Below are 19,890 nucleotides of genomic sequence, written 5' to 3' on the forward strand. Positions count from 1 at the left end.
CTGGCTCAAATGAGGGTTTGGATTAAGCTGTTTTACAGTGAGGGAAAATACTGCCTCCATTAGGATATCAGGTATTTTCCTTTCTCCAAAGCTCGAGCTCTAGGATGAAGCTTCCAGGTCACCCAGGCAGGGAGAGGAGAAGGGGGTGATGCTGAGCAAACAGGGGATTCCACAAAGGGAGAGGTAGGTGGAAGGAGGAAAGGGCAGATCAGCCCCCCCTAAGCCCCAGATCACACAGGCGGCTGGTCTGACAACGTTTACTCATATTTCAGAGAGACACAGCCATCCGGAACGTCACTCTCTGCCAACTGCCTCATCTGGAGCCATCCGCAGCTCGGCTCTTCCCAGCCCACTCTGGAGACAGCCCCCCTAGAGCATCCACACACCAGGGAACTGAGAAAGGACAGGTAGGCGGAAGAGAAGAAACAGAAAAGTTAAATTAATTCATGCCTTTTTTTTTTAAATTTTTTACAGTTCTGGTACATCGTCCCAGCGAGTGGGTGACTTCGAGTGCGTGTTATGTAGGCAGCACGGTGCAGAGCGGCAGAGAGCTGCCCTGAGCAAGGAACCTTGCTCACTTTACCATCACAAGCAAATGACAAGGCAGAAGAGGTACAACTGCAATCCCCTGACGAGAACAGGCCAAAGCTGTCCTTATCAGGGAGAATTTGGGACTAGGAACCTCTTCCCTGAGTTCATCTGGGGGACATATGTAAGAACTCTTGCGTGCATCCAGTCGCATCCCTTCAAATAACTATCCCTCCCTCTGTATTTGGGACCAGGCATCTCTTCCTCCCAAGTGCCTGCTGCAGCTCTCTTGGGTAAAGGAGGGCCCATGGAAGGAGAAGGGCAGGACATGCCTGGCCCCCCTGCTTTCCACAGTTCCCCACTGGTCCCCCTGCATCACCCCCATCTTATCTACCAGCAAACAGAGGTTCATGGCAGAAAACTGGCTACCACTACAAGCAAGCTCAGCAGCTCCAACTCCTCTGAGCCACCCCGCTTACTCCAACCAAATCAGCACCTCATGATCCTACAGGCTGCTGATAAATGTAGAAAGTCGACAAAGTCACCAGAACCTAGCCCAAATCCATTGCATTTTATATTTTAAAAGAAAAAAAAGCCAGGCCAGGCCAGATTCTGCCCCGGAGCCTGCGTGGCAAAGCAGAATCCGGCTCCAAGTGTTTATTTATAAATCCGTACATACACGTACATTTGAATTCTGACAGAATTAATTCTGGCATCCAGCTAATTCAAAGCATTCCTCCCCCATCACACTACTGTTGCAGGCCAGCCCAGCACAGAAGCTGATTATAAAATGCTGCACTAGCCAGGCATTTCTGCAAAGGCTTGTGCTATTGAGCATTCAGTCTTTCCTTGCTTGGCTATTTCATTGTTTCGGTGCCGATCCCTCCTCTCTTGCCCTGTGTTTCCTGGTTACTTTTGTCCCTGCTCTGGAAGCACTGCCGCTCTCAGCCCCATTTCAGTTAGATTAAAAAAAAAAAAGGCAAAAAAAACCCCAACAAAAAACCAAAAAACCAACACAAAACAATTACATGAAATTAAAGAGAAGAAGAAATCACCACCATGTACTAAGATTTCCAGTAAACAGATAGGTAAGAAGCAAAAAATAGGCCAATATGCTGCAAGGCAAGCTACAGACAGATCTGGGGACAGAAAACCCGCTGCCTCCCTCCGAAGCACAGCTAAGAAATCCCTGTGTGGTCACACGCTGTCCTCTGGAGCAGAGAGGAGAGAGGTCAGGGCAGCCAGCACTGTAAGAGCCTCTTTATTCTTGGGCAGTTGCACGAATCTGATCGCTTGTGCCCTTTGTGAGACATGGAAATCTGCCTTCTCCTCCCACCCCCTTCACCAGTCCCCCTCCTTCGGCTCCCTGCTCAGATGGGGACAGAGGCAACTCAGCTCCAGAGGCAAAGACCAGAGCAGCGGAGAGGCTGTGGACCCCGATCCAGCAGCACCAGGGTTGGCCGAGCATGTGGGACAGCTCGAGGATGGGGCTTTGCTGGATGATCCTGGGACTCACACATCCCTCAAAGCGCCCACCTGGGCTCCCACATGCAGGGCACGAGGTTGGGGGTGGAGGAAAGCCCAGGGTGTCACACCACAGCCCAGGTCTTTCCTACTTCTCCCTATCCGCCATGCTCGTGGGCTCAAGGAGAGCAGCATGCTGTGCACCTCCATGCCAGCATCCACAGGACACTTACGTAAACATCACAGGTTGGATTTAGACTAGACAAGGGTCTGGGCTAAGTTTATTATGCCCTCATCACCAGCCAAAACTTGGCTTGTACCTCCTGGCTCAGAGATCAGACCAGAACACGTCCATCTCAGGGGCTCATTCAAAGCCATCTCCAAGGGAGGGCTTCAAGGTGGAAAGCTCTCTGGACAGGGCTGGCTGGCAGGGGTGGGCAAGGCTGTGCCTAAGACATCGCCACCTGCGCAGTAGTCCTATACACCTCAGGGTAAGCCTGGGCTACAATATGTTGCTATTCCTCGCGAAGCAGCTCAAGGTCCTCAGATGAACCTCTCCTTCCCTCTCTTCCTCCCACCTCACTCTTCAGCAGCATCCATCCAAATCATCTTGTCCCCATGGGAAAAGAATGTTCTCCACTGCAGCCCCTGTCCTACTCCTTTACCAGAGCTGGCCCCTCAATGCAAGCCTCCTCACCCAAACCCACCAGGCTGCTCCCCTGCGTCCTCCATCTCTGCTCTCACTTCTCAGATTGGCTCTACACAGACATGCCAGACCAGCTGCAGACCTAGAGTAAGCAACCACTGGCAACCTGGTGGGCAAAGGGCAAGGAATATGCTCAAGCTTAGCAGGAAAGCAGCAGGTAAAAGCCCTTAATCCAAACCCTGGGGTGGCAGGAGACTGTCCCAGTTCAGCCAAAGATCTGAGACTGCCAAGATACCAGCTGCCACTGGGGCAGCAAACCCAGATGGGTTTACAGCAGGGTGGCTCAGACTGCTGAGACCTCTCTAGGGCAGTACAGACCACTTTCAGTTCAACTAAAATCCCCCACTGCCCCTAACAATGCAGCACAGCAAAGCCTGACAGATCGATGGTGGTGAACAGCACGGAGCTACAAAGCAGGGCAAGGTGGGTGCTGGGATCTCTGCAACTGCCCAAGGCCCTGTAAGTCATTACTCATCACAGCAGCTTGACCAACTGACAGCATCCCAGGGCACAATGATCAGTCACATTTAGGAGCCTGGCGCTGGACACCCCAGGCCCCTGGGCAGGAACCAGGGCATGGGCAAGACCTGAGGAGGGAGGGACCCAGGCTAGGCTGACCAGGGAGGGGGAAGGGGCTGGTGGTTCAACTCTGGGGTGCTGGTGGAGGCTGAGATGGAGGGTGCGGAGAGTGCGGGGAGAACCTGCACATCTCCAGCTTCATAGGACCCACTAACAAAGTTGTCTATGGACCAGGTATGTTCAAAGAGTGCTGCAGGGAATGCAGCCAGGCGCCACCCACACCATCTACAGTCATCAGAGCTAAATTAACACTCAAGCACTTGGGCACTTGCACTCACAATGCCTCCAGTGAGCTGCACGCTGCACTCCTCATAAACAAGTCATCTGGTAAATAAGTAAGCCTGTAAAGATACAGCCCATCACAAGTTACCAAACCTGTTTCAGAGTAAAACAACTCTTGTCAGGATCCTGGCAGCAGAGCCCACCCCAGTCTTCTCAGCACTGGGCTCCCCAGGTCCCAGAAACACCCCCCCAGCACGGATGGCAGCATGGAGATGTGACATGGGACTCATTTCAAACAGGAAGGTGCCTCTGGTGTCAGAGCCATCTATTGAAGAAAAGCTGGTGGCATTTTCCTTCTAGAGACCTAGAGCGTTCAAACCGCAGAAGCCATCAGTTGGGACAGGGAGGAAAAGCACACAGGCCACCTCTGCACTGGGGCTGGTGACCAATGCTGGCAAAGGGCCAGCATTCCAGGTACAGACCTGGGATTCACCTCTTGCTGTGCTCACTACCAAGGGCTCAACCTCTCGTCCCTCCAGCACTTTAGAAAGCACCTGAGCTGGCCTTATCTGAGGGGCTTCCAAGAAAGAAAGCCCAAAGCCACAGAGGAGCAGATGGACCCAGCAGCCCAGTCCCCATCCGTCCCCCTGGATTTGCAGAATGGGTGCTGCTCCGTGGCCAGTGCTGGGGGATGCTCCTACACACCTGCCGGCGGATCCCCAATGTCTTCCTGCAAGTCCCAGCACCATAATGTACTTCCTCCCTCATAGTGTTCAAAACCACCAGAGATCTTCAGAATGTGGAGGGATTTTCCTCCAGTTTCCCAAAAATGCACTGCAAGCTGGGTCAGAGGGAAATCTACCTCCACCCCCTGAAACCGAACAGAAGCAGGAGCAGAACCTTTGCCCAAGTCCTTCCCCACCAGCTGAGGACAGGCGGCTGGGACATCCCCAAGCAAGCTCAGCTGCACCCAGCCTCAACAAATTTTGTCCCACACAAAGACAGGGCAAACATGGTAATACCCCATAAATTAGTCCCTTTCTCTGGCTGCTGCCTTCAGACCTGTGCTCCAATCCCAGCAATGGATTTTTCCCCTTTTTTGGATTAAAAAAAAAAAAGGCAATGCATCAGCCTCACAGTGGAGAAACTTTCAGCCCTGGAAGTAGGTTCCCCCATGCCCAAGAGGCAGCAGGTTCCCCCAAGCAGGCAGGAGACACGTGGCTGGGGCAGCAAAGGCAAAGATGGAAGAAAAAATGTTTCGTTTTGAGACCTTGACACAAACAGAATGACAAGAAGCAAAAAAAAAGAGGGTGAGTTGTTGGCTTTTTTTTTTCCCCTCTCCTCTTTAAGCACTACAAAAACAGGAAACAAAGGAGAAAACATCTCACAGGGGGGAAGAGGAGGTAAGTGCTTTATACGCCCACAAAAGAAAGATTAACCACATATTTTATTTACTGTTTGTATTACGGTTGCACGGTGAAGTTCAACCAGTTCCTGGCCAGGGCTCTGCGGGTTTCTGCAGCACCTAACGCCGAGCGGCCCCCTTCACCCAAACCCATCAAGCATGCACCTCCACTTCAAGCCAGCCCTCCACAGACACCCACCTCCGACCCTTTTTGCCAGCACAAGGTCTCCTGCCCCAGCTGCCAGCTGAGAAAGCACCGGTGTTCTCCCCAAAGAGTTTTGAGCGCCTTTTCCCCTTCAAATTGGACTGTAACTGGGGTAAGATGCCCTTTGAGGTGGGTTGGCAGCTGAGCCAAAGCAACACATGTTAAAAAAAGGTGAGTTTATGGGGAGGATGTTAACAGGCTCCCATCCCTCTTCTGCCACACCGGGTCGGCATCACACCCCCCACACCAAGGACAGGGCTCTGAGCCTCCGAACTTTGACTCATTTCTCAATTAACGGCTTCCTGAACGCGAGCCACACATGGAACAAACCTCTCACGACGGGGCCTCCCAAGCCCGGTGTTACTCATCCCCAGTCCCAGCCCTCCTTCTCCAGGATGCTCCAGGAGCAGCTTCACCACTGCGGGGTGAGCAAGCAGCCAGGAATCCTGGGCCTGGCTCCCGCAGGCGGGAAGCCGTCACCGGCCGAGCACACGCACCCTAATTCGGGAGCCAACACGGCCACCTTCCTTGCCGGCTCGCAAGGGGCGGCTTTCAGCCAGAGAGACCTGCCCAAGGCCAGGCGGGGGGTGCCAGCAACCTGCAAGGTGTTTTTCCTTCCCTCCCACAGCCAGTTCACGGAAGAACTGCTCCAGCTGCAGGGGCGATCCTCGGGGCACGCCATCCCCCCGCTTCAGGCTGCCCTCCATTGCCCCAGCCTCCGAACGCCTAACCGAGCCACGCGCCCAGCGGGAAGAGACAAGCTTATCATCGCAGAGAAAGGAAATTAAGATAACACGGCGACAGAGGTACCGAGGGATTTTGGCCAAGGTCACAAATTAAGTCCGCGGCTCTACAATACAGCTGTCCAACGTATTCTGTGTCTGGCCACATATCCTAAAATTTCACACCAGGGCCAAAATTCAGCCTAGCCAGTGGCAGCTTTCTGCCAGGTCATTAGCAGCGTGCATCCGCAAAGAGCAGTGAACATCCAGCCATAACAACGGCAGCAACAACAAAAAAACCCCACGCAGCAAGAGCGGGAATAGATGAGATCAAAGTGTCCTGGAAAAGGACCTGGAAAAATAGTTTTGGTCCCTGGCTAAGACTCCCGGGAAATGCACAAGCGAGCCCCATCCCGGCCCTGCACAGCCTTCCCGGGGTGGCTCCCCATCCTGGCAGAGGGAGACCAAAATGACTCCCTATAAATAGAAGCAGAAAAACGCTTCTCCAAAAGCCTGGCTGGGTCTTTTCCCTTCCAGCGCGTGTGGCGGAGCTGCTGGCACCTCCGCGGAGGTCTCTGGTTTTCCCCCAAAAAACCTGGAGAGGAAAATAACCTTCCTGTGAGCTCAGGCTGACTCCTCTCTGCACAGAGCTGCCCCCCCTCCCAGGCCTGGCCATCCAATTGGAAAGTAATTATAGTGCAATTTTTATTTATGACTTTTTTTTTTTAATTGCTAAATGGTGACTCATTTTGGCAACATCAAAATACACAGGAAATCATCCCCATTTTACAGTAATCACCATTCAATTCATTGTTAAATATTTATTTGGCGGACAAGCGTCGGGCCTCTTTCAAAGGGTCGGAGGGGGAGCAGAGGGGCAGCCTCGGGAGAGGGGGAAGGTGGTGGTGGGGTCACAGCAGGGCTGCCTGCGGGGCTGTTAAATGCCTGCCACAAACTTCGGGGTGGGGAGCCAGGGGTGAAAGCTCCCGCCAGATGGTCTGGCCACGAGCAAAATACAGACTCGCTTTCCCTTGAATCCAGTGCTACGCCCCATGCTGCTTCAGGGAGAGGGGGCTGCCCTGTGTCCCCTAATAAAACCCCCATTATTTGGCAAAACCCCAAGCATGAATGCCCGCCAGCGAGGAGCCGTGGGTCTCTGACATGAAGCTCTCCCAGCGCAGGGGGGAAGGGGATGGCGGCCACCGGCCCCGGCGGGAGGGGGTGGGAAGAGCCAGCAGTTTGACATTCATAGGCCTTACAATGAACGGGGTCCACGTCTGCAGCTGCTTTGTCCCCCCAGCGAGCCCGATTTCGGGGCAACCCGACCTTGGACACAGGTGGCTGCCCTGCCTTCCCCAAACGGCTGCACATCCTAACAGGAACTGAGGAAACAGCCCCTCCAAACCCCCCCAGCCCAGGCCCTCCACCCTTCCCTGCACAGCCCAGGCCCAAGGGGCTGCCAGTTCCATGGCCAAACAGCTCCGAAGGACCCACAGCACAGAACGCCATCCCCAGGGAGCCCCCCAGCAACCACTGACTCCGTCACTGTTCGGCTGGAGCGGCCACCTAACATGTCTGCCACAGGGGGACCAGGTGGAGGAGGAGGAGCACCAGGGTGGATTTGTTTCAGCCCTACACAAACACAGGCCTTCGGGGAGCAAACAGGGCAGAGAAGAGGGCAGCCAGGAAGCCCGGCAGCCCAGCTGGGCCGGACAACCCCACGTCTCCAGGAAGGTCTGACTTACCCTGATCTCATTGCGGCGGATCTCCACATCGCAGACCGAGTGTCCCTGGTGGGCCCCGCTGTAGTAGCAGCAGAACTGGCAGACAGCCACCTGCTCGGCCTCGCAGTGGTACAGGCGGTAGGCGTTGTGCTGGGGGCAGCTCCAGGCCCGCACGTCGTCCGCCTCCACCAGGAGATGGCCCCTGGCCGTGGAGGGTTGCTGCAGGTGGGTCTGGACATGGGACTGGCAACACGGAGCCTCGCACCTCAAGCAGATCTTCTGTGCTGGCAGCGGCGGGCCCCGGCGGCAAAAGACGCAGTGCAAGACTGAGGGGGGCTTCTCCAGGTTGAGGGAGTTGAACTTCTCCACGATGTTGGTGAGCTTCAGGTTCTTCTCCAGGTTGGGCTTCTGGTTGTAGGCCTGGTTGCACTCTGGGCACCGCACCAAGCCCGACTCCTTGGCCCACGCCTCCCCGATGCAGCCCCGGCAGAAGTTGTGCTTGCAGGGCAGCTGGACGGGCTCCACGAAGACGTGCAGGCAAATGGGGCAGATGAGCTCCTCTTCGAAGCAGTTCTTCCAATTCTCGGCCATCTCTGCGGGCGGCCTCTGGCGACGTTTCCCACCACCCGCTTCAGTCGCTCAGTGCAGTCTAGGGGCGGACGCCGGGGTCTGTCCTTCCTGGAAGGGGAAGCCCGGGGGTGAACGGCTGCACTCCCCCCTCCCCGCAGCACGCGCGGTAAATAAAAAAACCGCACCAGATCTTAAAATCAAGGATATAATAAACCACAGAGCAGCACTCTAGGAACCTCCAGGGAGAAAACACGACATCCCCGCCACTTCGTTAGAAAAGCAACACAAACAGTTAAAAAAACCCCAACAGGGTATTGTAAGATTTACAGCCCAGAGTCTTAACCACCCCTAAAAGCCATTTGTTTCATTCTACCCCAGAAGGTGAATCAAAACTTACCAACGGTTGAAAAAAAATCCATACAAAAATCCAGCAGCAGAGTCCAAGTTCTGTATAAAGCTCCTAAATTTAGCGCTCCGGATCTGATTATTCTTTTCTTAGGTTTGCAACTGACATTCAATATTTTAAAGGGACTTTTGTCCCCCAGCAACCTGGCTAACAGCTGAGAGCACTGACTTGCTCGGTTTTGTTTTTTTTTCTCCCCTGTATTTCTCCTCCCTCTCCCCCTGATGGGAGTTGGGATTCAGAGTCTTTTAAAGGAAACAGATCAAAGGGTTAAGATCCAAAAGGGGAAAAGGACAGATTAAAAAATAATAATAATAGCGATGATGACGATGGCAGCAAAACGAATGCGCTCCGCGGCCCCCGAGATTTGCTTCTAACGCGGTGGAACAGCTGAGAAAAAAAAGGAAGAGAGGGGAAAAAAAAAAAAAAAAAAGACAAGACAGGGAAAAAAAAAAAAAAAAAGAGAAGGAAAAAAAAAAAAAACCTCTCGCCTGCTTCGAGGTTGCGAGGTCTTGAATGGGAGAGCTCGGTCATTCAGAGCAAACCCCAGCCCAGCGCAGCCCTCCCAGCCTCGTCCAGCGCTCCCAGAGAGGGAGGGACGATCGGCTTTGCCAAGGGGGGATCTAAACCCCGCGGGCCCCGAATGAACCTGCTCCGGCTTCCCACCGGGCCTGGGGGAAAAAAGGCGTCCGGGGGCTGGGGGGTGCCCGAGCTACCCCGGTCTCATGGCCGGCCGGGGGGACGCAGCCCCGACGGCAACAATGCGATGGAGCCGGGGGTCCCGCAGCGCGGGGCAGAGGGACGGGCGTCCGAGCCGCCCGCCGAGCGCCTGCCGCTCCCGGTGCCGCTTCCCCGGCCCGGCCCCGCCGGGAAGGGGCGAGGCGGCGGCGGGCAGCCGGGAGGAGCCGGCCGAGGCGTGCGGTTCCGGGAAAGCCGAGTCAGCTCTCAGCCATTTTGAGCTGCCCTACTGGAGAACGGAGATCGAAGGCGCATTAAAAATAAATGTTTTTTAAAAAAAAGGTATAAAAAAAAAATTAAAGTCACCGGAACAAAACCGCTCCCGCTCGCTCCCCCGCCCACGCGGCGGGGCTCTGCGGAGGGGCTGCGGCTGCGGGGCCAGCCGAGCCTGAGCCGAGCCGAGCCGTCCCGTCCCGGCGGGGCCGCTCAGCACAGCCCCCCGCGCCTGCCCCCGCCGCCGCCGCCTCCAGCCATCTTGGGCTCGCCCTGGGCGCCGCCCGCCCGCCGGAGCCCCACGCCCCGGCCTTCCTCCCACCGCCCCCGGGGAGGCGGCCGCGGCCCGGGGGGCGGACGAAGAGCGGGGGGGTCCCCGCAGCGGATCTCCTCGGGGAGGGGGGGAGGAGGGGGCGGCGCCTCAGAGGCGACCGGGCTCAGCCCCGGCGCGGGGGGCCGGGGCGGCGGCGGGGGGCGGGCGGGGTGGCCATGGGGGCGGCGGCCGCGGGGGATATATCGACCGGGAGGGGGGGAAGCGGGCGAGCCCCGCCCCGGCGCGCCGAGGGGCCGCCCCGCTCAGGAGCCGGTCCGGGTGGGTGGGGGAGCGGAACGGAGGCGCCGGAGCCCGCAGGTCCCGCCGGGCGCTGCCGCTGCCGCCTCGGAGCTGCGCGGTGCTGCGGCGCGACCGGCCCCGCCCCGCCCGCGGGCCCGCCCCCCGCGCGTCACGAGGACCGCCCCCCGCCCCGCCCCGCCCCGAGACGGCGCTGCCTTAAAGTGGACGCGGCGGGCGGTGGGGTCCGCTCGGCGCTCGGCCCTGCGCAGCCCTCGGGTGGTGACATGGCTGTCCGTGCTGCTGCAGCCGGCCTCCGCGGGGCCCGGGTTTGTCCCGGTCTGGGATGTCCCCGCTGGCCACTACGCCAGCGGCAGCGCCATCCTGCCTGGCCACCAGCATTCCTGCGTTGCCAGGAGCCAGGGTTGCTCAGGATGCTGGTCCATGAAAAGGGGCTGATTGTCCTGGAACCAGCTCACATCTGGGCCACAGCTGGCCCTAGATATCAGAAGAGCCCTCTGGAGCTTCCTACACCCTCTTGGCTCCTCCCTGGATGGGCTGTTAGTTTGCATGGGACCATTTCAGGTCTGCAGAGCAACAGCCATTTGTCCTTTGGGGTCTTTCCAAAACTGGCTGCCCAGCACCTCCTGCCACAGCCTGGGACACAGAGGTGTCTCTGTTAACAGCTCTCCCACCAAATGTTTCTGCAGCTGTTTGGTGGGATGCTGTATATCCAAGCCCTGCCAAATGTGCTGGGCCACCAGGAATAAAGCACATTGCTGGTGTAAATCCATTTCCAATTGGTGATGGGGGTCACAAATGTCTTCAAAATTAAGTATTTAGACCAAAAAAATGCTCAGGGTGCACAGTCAGGTTTTCAGTGGAGTGACAAAGGGGCAAAGGCTCAGACAGTGGCTTCAGGATATGACGCCAATCTTGCCCCTGGGTGATAACCCACTGATGGCAATTTGCCTCCAAGAGGGTTTTACCAGGAATTCCCTGACCACAGCCTCAAAGCTACGGACCAGACTGTCCAGAGACACCACCTAGGAGTGTCTACTATAGCACCCTATAGCCCCAGCGCAACAGGCCAGCTGGGGCAGCTGGCTGCCCGCTGGAGGGATGAGCCTCCTACAGCACACCCGAGGCAGGGTGATCAGGGTCTTTCCAAGCTTTCCTTTATGGGAACCCTCTGTGCACAGGCAGGTCCTGCTAAGAGACACCCCAATAAAGAGGTGGAGTGACGGCTACCACCCATCTTTGGGTTGGTTTTTGATTTGGGATCCCCCATCCTACTTCTCTGCCTCCACCTTTCTCCTCTCACTTTGTGCTTCGATGAGACATCATGGATCACACCTACCTGCTATCTGCATTATGCCGAAGTGCTGCCCCAGGGCAAATAATAACAAACAATAACAGCATCCGTACCCCAGCACATCCCGCAATGCTGGTGGGACAACAGCCAGTGTGCAGTGCCCAGGCTGGCTTGGGACACTTCACTTGCCTCTTGTTTCTGGGTGAGGTTCCCACAGCCTTTTGCCATGATAAAACCTATTTCTGGGCTCAGCTGTCCAGTTCCTGCCTGCACAGCAAACCCACAGCCAGGCCACCCCAGGACTGGGGCTCACCCTCTGTCACCCACCCCCCACCCTCCTCAATCCCTGCACACCCAGCCCTCAGCTCCTGGGGCTCGAGCACTGATTCCTGCAAAGGGAGCGGTTTGCCATGGAATTCCTCTGCCAGGCCTCAAAGCCTGTGGGCTGTACGTCTCCTCTGAGGTTTTACAAGCCATCCAGCAGCCAGGACCAGAGAGAGCTGTGCAGGGTTGCATGGGATGTGTCAGAGCCTCTGCCTGCACAGAGGCAAATCTCTCCTCGAAAAGTCAGTGCAAAACTATTTGTGACTCTCACTTCTTTATAAATGCAGGCAGCACTTGGTGGCAGCCACCGTCCCCACCCCAGACATGGCATGGCTTTCCTGCAGGGGCTGCTGCGGTCCCCCATGCCCTCCAGTGCAGGTGAGCTGGGGAAGCCAGCTGGCATCTCACACGATTTAATAAAGGAAGGTGGATGGGATGGGACTGACCCAAACTGAAAAATGCACCCTGCTCTCGATTGGGAATCCCACTGCCAAAGGAGCACTGCTGGCCTTGCTGCTGTCACACCCACATCTGGATGGTGCCATCTCCCTGCCCAGCCCGGAGTTTCCCCCTTGCCAGGGGAGCCCCAAAGACAGGCTGGGCATTGCAACCCTTCCACAGCCAGCAGGAGTTGCCTGGTGGGGGTTGTAGGCAGAGACCCCCCTGCCCACACAGCTTCCAAACACCCTCCTGCTAGTGCTGGGTGGCCGATGGACACCAGCAGGACAGAGCTGCGGAAAGCCTGCCCATCCTTTGAGCTCCCCTCCACCAGGATCCGGCCCTGTACGGGTGTCCCAGTCTGCGCCGTGGGGCCACAGAACTGGTTATCAGCTGAGTCCTGGTGTGCATCCCTCAATCTCTTCTAGCCTTGGTTTTCCCAGCTGCCGCCAGGCCATCGGTCCCCTTTGCTGGCAGTTTCACTTTGGCAGCCCTTAGCCCTGCCCTGGAGAGACCACCACCCCCCCAGCCCCTGGTAAAGTACCAGCATCTCTGCCAAGGGCCAGTTAGCACTAACTGGGCTGCGGGTACCCACCCTCGTAGAGCACTGCCCCATGCCCTACAGAGCCAGGACACTCAACAACTTGTCACTGGGGTGTGACATTGCCTGGCACAGAGCGACCTCGTCCCCATGGAGCAGGGATGTGTTGCCCGCTCTGCAGAGCCAAGGTGCCTTCATCACTGCGGCAGGGGATGAGCGGGGCTGTGCCTGGCAGCTGGCACCAGGGACCTGCCTCTGCTTTCCCAGACAGACTCCAGGGGTGTTGAACCAGCCAACAAACAGACACAAACTCTGTTTGCTATTTAGGGCCACGGATCCAACCGAGCTGACGAGACAAAGGGTGTTCACACAGATTTACTGAGCAGCTGGCTGTTAAAGTGACAGCTTCCTTGCCTGCCACCACCCTGTCCCTGGGATGTTCCCAAGGGGTCCAGCACCCAGCCTCACACCTTCCCCAGAAGCCTTGAGCCTTCCAAAAGTAATACAAAGTGATGTGCTTCTTGGATCACTTATAATTCAACCAGCCAGAGAGAAGCCATCACTGCCCTTCTGGTCCCCTTCCATGTAAGCCTGGCGAGGTGGCTTAGTTTGATGGAGAAAGCTCCCTCCACCCTGCTCCCTGTGATTAATGCATTAAGTGCTTTTGCTGAAGTCTTAAGACTGAGTTTGAGGAATTAAGGAACTTGCAGGGTGACAATAGCCCGGTTTGCAGCACTGAATCTGTCTGCTTGTATCTGTCCCCTGTTCCTGGCTGGGGCAGAGGAAGAGGGAAACACCCCCATGGAGGAAGCACGACACACAGGTCCCCACGGCCAGTCACCCCCTATCGCAGCCCAGAGCACAACACTGACAAGCACTGCTTGTGCCTGGCCATCCCATGTATGTCCCCACTGCAGCGTCACACTTGTCCCTCCCACTCTATCGCCTGCCTGCTCTGGCATACTCACAGCCCAGCACCTGCTGGGGAAAGATGTGGAGTGCCTGGTGCATCTGCAGGAGAAACCTCCTGCCCTCTACAATTAATAAAAAGTGACCAGGAGCTGGATGTGCCGCCTGGTCCCCACAGCATGCAAAGCACATTCCTTTGCCCAACGTCCAGGCGCTGGGATCCAGTGACATTCACATCTGGCCCTGGCAGCTGGGAACAGGGCTGGGACAGTGTGCTCGATGCAGGGGTGGTGATGCCCCTCTGGCCCCTTGGGAGAGCTTTGCCCTCATGCAATGGGTGTGCAACCAGGGCTCCTCTTGGAGCAAAAACGCTGGGCTTTCTCCCACCTGAAGCCTCAAGCATGGGGCAAAGAAGATATTGGGAGATGGCCAAGGGGCACTGCAACGGGGGTGGTGACGGAGGGGAGCTCCGCTTTGGCCCAGGGCAAATCCAGGGTGGGACAACCCAATCTGAGGCTGAACGACCAAACCCAGGGTTGCACAGCCAGCCCCGGCGCGGGGGCGGTGCTCTGGGGCTCACCACCCTGGCCAGCCTTGGCATGCCAGTGGGTGCTGGCGAGCGCAGCAGTGGGTCCGGCAGCTGCGGGGCTGGAGCGCAGGGAGCCGGGACCAGGGCCGGAGAAGTTCCCTGCCTGGTGGGGTTACTTTCTATGCAAATGCCTGGGAGCAGCTGCCCTGCCGGTGTGACTCATTTCCTGCTCTTGTGTCACATTCTGGTCAGGCCAGTTTGGCAAAGGCTTTCTTCTCTCCCTCCCCAGCCTCTCCTCATTCTCTCCCTCACTGCCGAGGGCTGGGAAGTGCATTCGCTCAGCCACTGGCAGGATGAGACAGGATTTTCAGGAAACTGCGTCAAAGCCACAAAACCTCCATATATATATATATATACACATATATATGTATAAAACCTCAACAAAACAAAAAAACTAGCACAATTTTATTTTATTTGAGCACAAGGGAGACGGGCAGCCAGACAGGCTCCTGTGCTCTTCCCCCACTGGGGCAGCTGCTTCCCCCAAGACAGGATGGGTCGCCGCAGAAGAACTGCAAAAGTTCGCTGGGTGGTTGAGAGGAAAAAAATGCAGCTCAGTCTAATTTTACCCTCTGCTTCCAGTCGGAGAGGTGTTGTCGGAGCCGGGCTGTCTTTCACAGAGGATGGACAGTGCGAGTATCCAAGGGATTTGCCAGCCCTGGGGTTTGCCTGGGATTTCTCACTCCTCGGCAGTGCTCCAGGGCAGCCTCACCACTGTGTCCTGAAAAACATACTGGCCGGGGTTAAAAGTAACTCATTCATCTTAATGGGACTGGGAAGTGATGCTAGCAAATGCTGGCAGACCCCAGTGCAGTGGGTCTCCCACCACAGGGCAGGGCAGGGGAAGGTGATGCCAGGAACAAATCCCTCTGGTTGCTCCCCCAGCCCTGTCCAGGCTGGCGCTGCCCTGAGCCCAGGCTGTGCTGCAGATACAAAAATCACTTTTTGAGGAATTTCCTGCGTGTGTTCTGTGTTGTAGCTGCGAGGGCAGGTTTTACAGCCCCGCAGGCAGCAGTGCAAGCCCTCCCGCACCATGGCTCTTGTTCCACTGTGCCTCTGTCCCCTGTGGGGTGTAGGGCCCCACACATGCACCCCTCACTGCCTGCAAGGCTGAGGTAGAAAGCAGCGAACCTTCTCCTCAAGTCTGTGGCTACCAGTAGCCCAGTTTCTCCTTCTGCATCAGCCCTTTCCCTGGTGCATCAAGCCCTGGTACAGCCTCCTGCACTGTAGCTGGGCACCTCACTGGGGGAAGGGCAGAGCTCATTGGTGCTGTCGGCCCAGACATGAACTTGGGGACACAAACCTGTGGCCCTGGACCCGCTGGTGGGACACTGCGGGTGGGAGCGGGGTACAATCCCACCACCAACCTGCGGCTGGGTTCAGCTGCCCTCCCATCAGAAGGCCCCCACAGTCCCAAGCCGGGCCGAGGTGTAACCTTTGCAGTCTTCACTCTGGAGCAATTTCTCAGCCTTACTATTCCTTTTCTTGCGTGATCCCTGCAATCAAAGCCGGCTGCAGCCAAATGACCCAGGGCCACATGCATGTTAAAAGCCTCCCCACCAGGCAGCTACTGAGTTTTCCTTTGAAGGGCAGAGCACTCGCAGCCACAGTGCCCCATGCCACCCCGAAACCCGCAACCCCCCCGAGTCCAGTGGCACCGCTGAGCCCTGGTTCGGAGCAGCCGGAGGAAACTGAGTCAGGGTGAGGGCAGGGGCTTGGCCCAGAGCTGCAGCCCATGCACCTCCCGCTGCTGGGGCTCTCCTTCCTCTGAAAGCTCAGAGATCTGTTTGCCCAGAGCAAAGGGAAGAGCATGAGGGTATTTGTGTAAATTAGGTCAGGAAGCATTGATAATAAACTGTCACTTCTGGTTGTGTAATGGGAGCAATTACGCGTTTAGGCCTTGTTAAGACATCGGCAAGGAAAACATGGTTTGTCTGGGATAGGAGGAGTGTGATGGCAAACAAAAAGGAGGGTCCTGTTGACACAAGGATGAAGCTGCCATTGCATTGGAGGCATTTCTGTTCCATCCTGGTGCACCAGCAGCCTGGGGCTTGGATTGACTCCCATACAGGGCGACGCAGGGGGATGCAGGACGCAGCAGAAGGCCGGGAACAGGCTCCGGGCTCTCCCTCGGCTCTGCTCCTTCCCCCAGGCACCCCACGGCTCCAGGAACTCAGGGTAGGTAGTTTTACCCCCTCTGAAATACCTGGTCTCTGATCCACCCCGCTCAGCTCTGCACTTGGTGCCTGCACAGCTGGTCCATGGGGCCTGATGGGGACCCATGGGCAGTGCAGCCGGTGCTGGGCTGTGCCAGGACAGCCTGGGAGAAGTGTCTGAGCTCCTCCTGCCTGCACAGCCACCGCCAGCCCTCCTCTCCCGGGGAGCTGCCAGGCTGCCCTCGCTGCCCACTGCACTGCCAGGCAGCAAACGTGCCCTGCCCGTCACTCCCGGCCACCGGGGCAGCCCCAAACCCATCGGGCGGGTCCCTGCCGGGGTCTCCGGAGGGCTGCTCAGGCACTGGCACAGCCCACACAGACCCTGTCCAAAATAAACTCAGGGCTCCCCACCAGCAAAACCCCGGGGGCATGGCCAAACCTGGGGTGGAGGCTCTTGTGCCCCCTCCATGGGTGGAGGGAGAGCAGGGCTCCCAATGTGAATTCATCCCAGGCACCCCACAAAGGAGGGGCTGGGGCACCCGTCGGCCAGGGTAAGCCTTTAACCACCCACAACACCGCACAGCAGGAGAAGAAATTCTCGAGGCATCTATTAACATAAAAAGAGTCATACTTTACATTTGGTCCTGCTTATGAAGGATTACTGCGCCTTTTAATAAATAGTTAATCAAGCGTTAGAGTCCAAGCAAGTTGATAGGTTGCTTATTACCACGGTTTATAACCTTTTATGAATGCTGTCTGTCGATGTAGTTATAAACATCCATACCACATACTTCTCGTGTCTTGACATGTTGGTCACATCTGTTCGAAGTTTATTAACTGTTGAGCTGCTTGCTAACGGCAGACTGGGAGGGATCCCGCTATTTATCTGTATTAATCTGTGTGGCTCAGAAAGCACACCTGCATGGGACGCCCGGGCCGAGGGGTGACGTGGGCATCCCCCTTTGTCCGAAGGAGGTTCAGAGCAAGCAGGATGCAGCCGCATCAGAAATAAGTTGGCAGCGGGGTGTTGCTCCTGCGGGTGCGTTGCTTTTCTTTGCCACCAGGACAAACAGCCAAAGGAAGTCAGTGGCAGATTCTTGCTCCATTGAAGTCATCGAGCTGAGACATGACATTGTCCTGGACCACCCGCTTGAATCAAAAACACAAGTTATTGGGCTCAACGTGAGAAGAATTGGGTGAAATTCTCTGGCCTGCGAACAAGGGAGGTCATACAGGAAGATTTAATGGGATCTTCTGGCCTGGAAATCCACAGAAGTATCCTTGGTTGTCGCTGTTCGTGCGCAGCTGAAGCCCCCCTCGCGTCATGTTGCAAATAATGAAATAAAACTCTCAATAAGCTGAATAATCAGAAAACAATTTTCCAATAAAAGCATCCCCCGAAATCTCCTTTTAAGGCAAGGACTGGGATTCCCACCGCCAAGCGTGTTCCTGACGCCTTGCGTTATTGTTCAGCTGCCTGTACCGGGGCCGGGCAGGCTGCCACGCCACCCCGCGCCCCTGGGGACGTCCCGCCAGCCCCCCCGCCCCTCAGCCCTTTTTGCCTTTATTTTTCCCCTTTGCCGGATGCTTCAGATAATTTTCCTGTTCAAGAAGCAAGCGGGGAGTACGAGGTGCCGTGGCCCTGTGCTCGCTCCAGCTTTTTTGACAGCCAGAGAAGGGACTTGTGCGTTAGGCAGGCAGGGATGATCCCAGCCTGGGCGGGAAGCTGCGTCTCCCTGGTCGCCTTGGCCTTGGACACTCTTGGAGATATTTTTTAAATATCTAACCATGCTATTCCCTTTGCTCCCTGCTCCTCAACGCTGCTGGAGGGGGTTCCTCATCTCCTGCAGCAAGAGCATCTCCATTGCGGGGCAGCCTTGCTCACTGTCCCCCAAGTCTGAGGAAATGTTAATGATGGGAAAGGGCATTAAAAATACTTGTCCCCTTGGTAGAACAAAATCAAACCTGAATTACGCTTTTTTGGAAAGCTGCAGCAGCAATGGCTGCTGCTTGAAAGGCACCGGCAGCCAGCACATCCCTGCCGTAGGTGAGCAGTGCGGGGACCAAAGGGACAGACCCCTTGTTGAGGGGCGTTCTGAGCCGGGCTGCCATGACCTGTGCAATGTCCTGCTCCAGTCAGCGTGTGCAATGAGGTGTTGGGGCAAGATGGGGCCATTATTTTCTCCAACGTGAACTCTGCCTCACAGTGGAAACAGTTGCTTCAAAAGCTTCTTGGAGAAGCCAGAGATTCTGGGCACGCTGTGGGCTCCCAGACAGGGAGCTGGGGCACACGGGGCTTCCCTGCAGTGCTGCTCCCAGCCCCGGCGGGTCCTGCTTTCCCACGCTGGGTGGCGAGGCTGTGGCTGGCAGTGGGGCGAGGATGCTTGCCGGCTCCCTGCCATCCCAAGACTCATCCGTGGGGCTGGGGGTGCTTGTCCCGTGTTGTGGGGGAGGCAGCAGGACCTGGCCCAGCCTTGCTGCTTCATCCCCTCTCCGGTTACAGCCTGGCCATGGGGCCCCCAGGAGCACGGGGTGTTAATGTGTCAGGTCCTGCTGGGAGCTTTTCTTCCACGCCAAGGTGCTACTGTGGCCAGCTGTGCCATGAACAGCGCTGGGCGATGCAGCGAGCAGGAGAGAAACCAGGTAAAAAGAGGGTAAAATAAAAATCCCAAGGGACTCGGTGTGCCGATTCCCTGCTAGCCCATGCTTCTGGGTGCTGCGTGACATATCCTTGCGGGCTAAAGCATGGAGAATCCCTCCCTCCGTGTCTGCACCATCCTGCTATGGGCTGAGGGATGTTCTGTGGAATGGAGGACATGCTGTGGGATTGGGGACATGACATGGGAAGGGACATGCTGTGGGGTGATGCTACGGGAGGGGGTTTGGGGTCAGGACCATCCCTGGGTGCCCAAGTCCAGCACAACCAGCGGCCAAACTGGCTCTGCCCTGGGTGGGCAGGGAGCACCATGGGACTGAGACACGCTGCTGTGGGGGCTGTTCCCTCTTCCCACCCATGGGGTCCCATCTCCCCATCCCTCTCCCACTCTACAGTGCACCCTCTTCCCCATCAAGGTTCCCAGGCACTGCTGTTCACTTTTCAGATGGGAAACAAGCTCCAGCCCTCCCTCTGCACCCAAAAAAAAAAAAAACAACCAAACCCCAAAAAACAGAGAGGAGATAAATAAACAAACAAATCCCTTCCCTCTCCTGGCTTGGCATCTGCTTGCAGCCCTTGCATTATTAATTAGAGAAGCTGCCGGCATTATTAGCAACAAACCGCTCCTAATGAAGTTCAGAGCCGCAGATCCAGGAGGGGCTCCCAGACACCGCTTTTCAGAAACCTTAATTAAATTCAGTGCCCGAAGGTGCATTTGGCTGGGGGAGGCAGCGGTGAGGCTGCCCAGGCCGGGCACAGCCGTGCCTGTGGTGGGGCCCGGGGTGACGGGTGCTGGAAGGAGAGGGGCGCCCTGCTGTGCCACAGCCCCAGGGACACCCAGTCACCTCGAATTTGGGGCCGAACGGAGAGATCGGCTGCAAAGGAGCTGCTGCCCAGCCACTGCAGGGATGGTGAAAATGCATCATTTAATTC

The 19,890-nt window shown here is 56.7% G+C and overlaps 1 protein-coding gene and 1 long non-coding RNA gene across 2 annotated transcripts in view; one reads left to right on the plus strand and one right to left on the minus strand.

Annotated features, from left to right (window-relative positions):
- TRIM8 (tripartite motif containing 8) overlaps window positions 1–9,289 on the minus strand; it is a 28,485-nt gene extending 19,196 nt beyond the window's left edge. The window contains exons 1-2 of the mRNA XM_005508530.3: window positions 8,523–9,289; window positions 7,577–8,233 (exon numbers count right to left, since the gene is read on the minus strand). Of these exons, the coding sequence (XP_005508587.1) occupies window positions 7,577–8,146 (570 nt within the window). The 5' untranslated portion in view covers window positions 8,147–8,233; window positions 8,523–9,289. The remainder of the gene's footprint in view (window positions 1–7,576; window positions 8,234–8,522) is intronic.
- Window positions 9,290–15,443: 6,154 nt separating this feature from the next.
- LOC135579759 (uncharacterized) lies at window positions 15,444–17,664 on the plus strand. The gene is made up of 2 exons (XR_010473463.1): window positions 15,444–16,323; window positions 17,366–17,664. It is a non-coding gene; the product is annotated as an uncharacterized LOC135579759 (long non-coding RNA).
- The last annotated feature ends 2,226 nt before the right edge of the window (window positions 17,665–19,890 follow it).

The sequence above is a fragment of the Columba livia genome, chromosome 6 (assembly GCF_036013475.1).
Source record: "Columba livia isolate bColLiv1 breed racing homer chromosome 6, bColLiv1.pat.W.v2, whole genome shotgun sequence".
NCBI lineage: Eukaryota > Metazoa > Chordata > Aves > Columbiformes > Columbidae > Columba > Columba livia.